We start from the raw sequence: 2578 nt of genomic DNA on the forward strand, positions 1-2578 counted from the left end.
GTGCGTTTCTGGTCCACTTCTGTGTCTGCTGTCAAGCACACTGGGAAGGCCCCCTGTGCCCTAGCATCGCAGCCTTCACTAGCTGCCTACTACCTAGGACGTATGTAGAAAAAACATTTAAAGCTGTGTCTGTGGCCGAATTTCTCGGAATCGATTTGGAGGGTTCCAATTCAATTTGGAGAGATTAAAGGGTCCGCCGATTTGATTCAGATTTAACCACTGAATTGGGCCAAATTGAAATCAGGGACCAAAGCTTTGCACAGCCCTAATGACTAAGCCCGACTCCATTTTGATCTGCTGTAGTCTGCACTGAACAGAAATGGTTAACTGTGTCCTTGAAGCTTGCAAAACTATAGAACTCTTGGTTCAGAGATAACTTTTATTATGCCAACTAAGAAATCACAAAAAAAATTCTCTCCTTCAAAAAAAAAAAAAAAAAAAAAAAGACAACTTTGTGATTTCTTAGTTGCAACTTCTTCATTGTTTCTAATAAAATGTATCATCTCTGAAGCAGGAGTTCTAGAGTTTTGCATTTCTTTTTGTCTCAGACCAACACTGCTACTCAAGGATGTATTTGGGCTTGGTGGTTTTATTACTATGCCAATACAAAGAATGTTCTTCCATCCCTAATACGTCATGCTGAATTTGAACCCTAGTAATAGATCAGGCTTGAGATATACTTTTTTAAAGGAGTTCCTTTCCTCTGCATTTTAAGTTTGAGTGGTAGGCATTTCCCATTAATTGTAATTTTTTTTTTTAGTTTTGCCTGCTAACCTGCTCTGTCACTCACTGAGATTAAAAACCTACATAACCAGGAAAGTTGAGGCAAGTTACAACACAAGTACAGCCAAAGTTAAATTTAATTAAACATAATCCTGCAGTTTAACTCTAGGTAGTCAACATCACACCTGTTAAGTAATACTGGATCTATTTAGTACTAGTTATATAAAAAAAAAAAACACAAACAAAAATACAGCTTTAAGGCAATTTAATAGTTAGATTCATAATTTTCCTTTAGAATTTTGGAACTGACTCATGAAACTGGTACACGCCCTCTACTTACTTCAGTTGCAGGTGCCTGCATAATTTCTGCCTAGCTGGTATCGACATGCAAGCAGTAGAACAGTTTTAGGTAAACTCACACCTATAACCAACTGATTATCCCTGTATTTTTGCTGCTTTCAATTAAGATTTTTTGTTTTTACATTAATATTCACACTGGGCTGATGTCTTTTCTATACTACATTTCAACAAAATAGCTTCAGAAAATAAGATTTCCCATATACTAAACAGGTTAGAGAAGGCACAGTAAGATACATTTCTCTCTCTCACACCAACACCCCCCCCATATACCTTTACTTTATGTGGTTCAATAAATTCTGCGTACGCGTTGAGGTATGTGACAGTTTTCTCTCTTAAAGACACCCTGTAGCCCCAGTTTAGAGAGCCTATATAGTTCTGAATCGCTTCTACCATGGTTTCCCAGTTGTGTTTAACTGAAACAGAAACAAGAAAACTGTATAGCTTAACAAAATCAAAAGCAGAAGGAGGTTGACTTCAGGGAAGTCAATAACATCTCATCATTTATCCTAAATAGTTGCTGAGCAACCATAACTCAAATTATGGAAACAGATTAAGCAATGCCTCATTACATGCAAGCTCCAACACAACGGTAAAATTTCATGCATCAAATTAGTCGTGTCCAGGGTACACAGTATTAACATAGCAAAAGTATAAACAGCTTCCCCAATGTGTTACCATTTGTAAAACGATCTGATTTTATATCCATGTCGCTGGCTCACTTGTAAGCGACCCCATGTGCTACTTCTTGCCTATGCAAACTACTGTGCTCCATCTTCAATTAAAGCCTGTTTTAGGTTAGCAAAAGGTTTTCCTAACAAATCTGTGGGGAAGGACAAGACCCTAAAGACCCTGTGGACAACCACACTGAAGTCAATTCTACATTAAATAAGGTACTGAACATAGAGGCACCCTATAAAGATTTTTTTAGCTGATACAGAGGGACAATTATTAAACTAGCTATAAAAACAAAACAAAACAAAACAAAAACAGGCAAATACTCATCCAATAGCTGACATGCAGCCCAGTAGTGTGGAGAGCAGTGTCTGGCAAGTAAGTCTGTGGTGGGGCAGATCAAGGCATCCATGGTGAGGGAGGGGTAAGGCACGGGACAGAGCTATGAGCAGCTTGTCTGGGAGATGCGGCGGGGGGGCTGTGTGCACCCTAGGGAAAGCATGGGGGTCATGTGCCCCTCCTGAATTTGAGCATGGGGTGAAGACAGGCCACCCGCTGTGGGCTAGGGGGCTGTGCGCCAGCCTCTTCCCAGCAGGGGACTGGGCTAGGGCTGCACTTGGGGTGGGCAGGGGCAGCAGCAGAGCTGGGAGTGGTGGTCATGGGGAATTTTGGTGTGGCTATAGCCCACCCTGCAGCCCCGCTTCCAACTCCTCCCACCTGGCCCGAGCGCAGCCTCGGCCCAGTGCCTCCCACTGGGAAGAGGCTGGCACAGCCCCAGCCCTAAGCCTAAAGCAGCAGTCCACCCTTGCCCTGCGCACAAATC

General features: G+C 42.1%; 1 protein-coding gene across 2 annotated transcripts in view; it reads right to left on the bottom strand.

Moving 5' to 3' along the window:
- Positions 1-2578, bottom strand: part of TXNRD3 (thioredoxin reductase 3) — a 33539-nt gene that overhangs the window by 10277 nt on the left and 20684 nt on the right. For both annotated transcript variants that reach the window (XM_019536820.1, XM_019536822.1), the window contains one exon: positions 1354-1496. In XM_019536820.1, coding sequence (XP_019392365.1) covers positions 1354-1496 — 143 coding nt within the window. The remainder of the gene's footprint in view (positions 1-1353; positions 1497-2578) is intronic.

This window comes from Crocodylus porosus, unplaced genomic scaffold (genome assembly GCF_001723895.1).
Source record: "Crocodylus porosus isolate Cpor-Errol unplaced genomic scaffold, CroPor_comp1, whole genome shotgun sequence".
NCBI classification, from domain to species: domain Eukaryota; kingdom Metazoa; phylum Chordata; order Crocodylia; family Crocodylidae; genus Crocodylus; species Crocodylus porosus.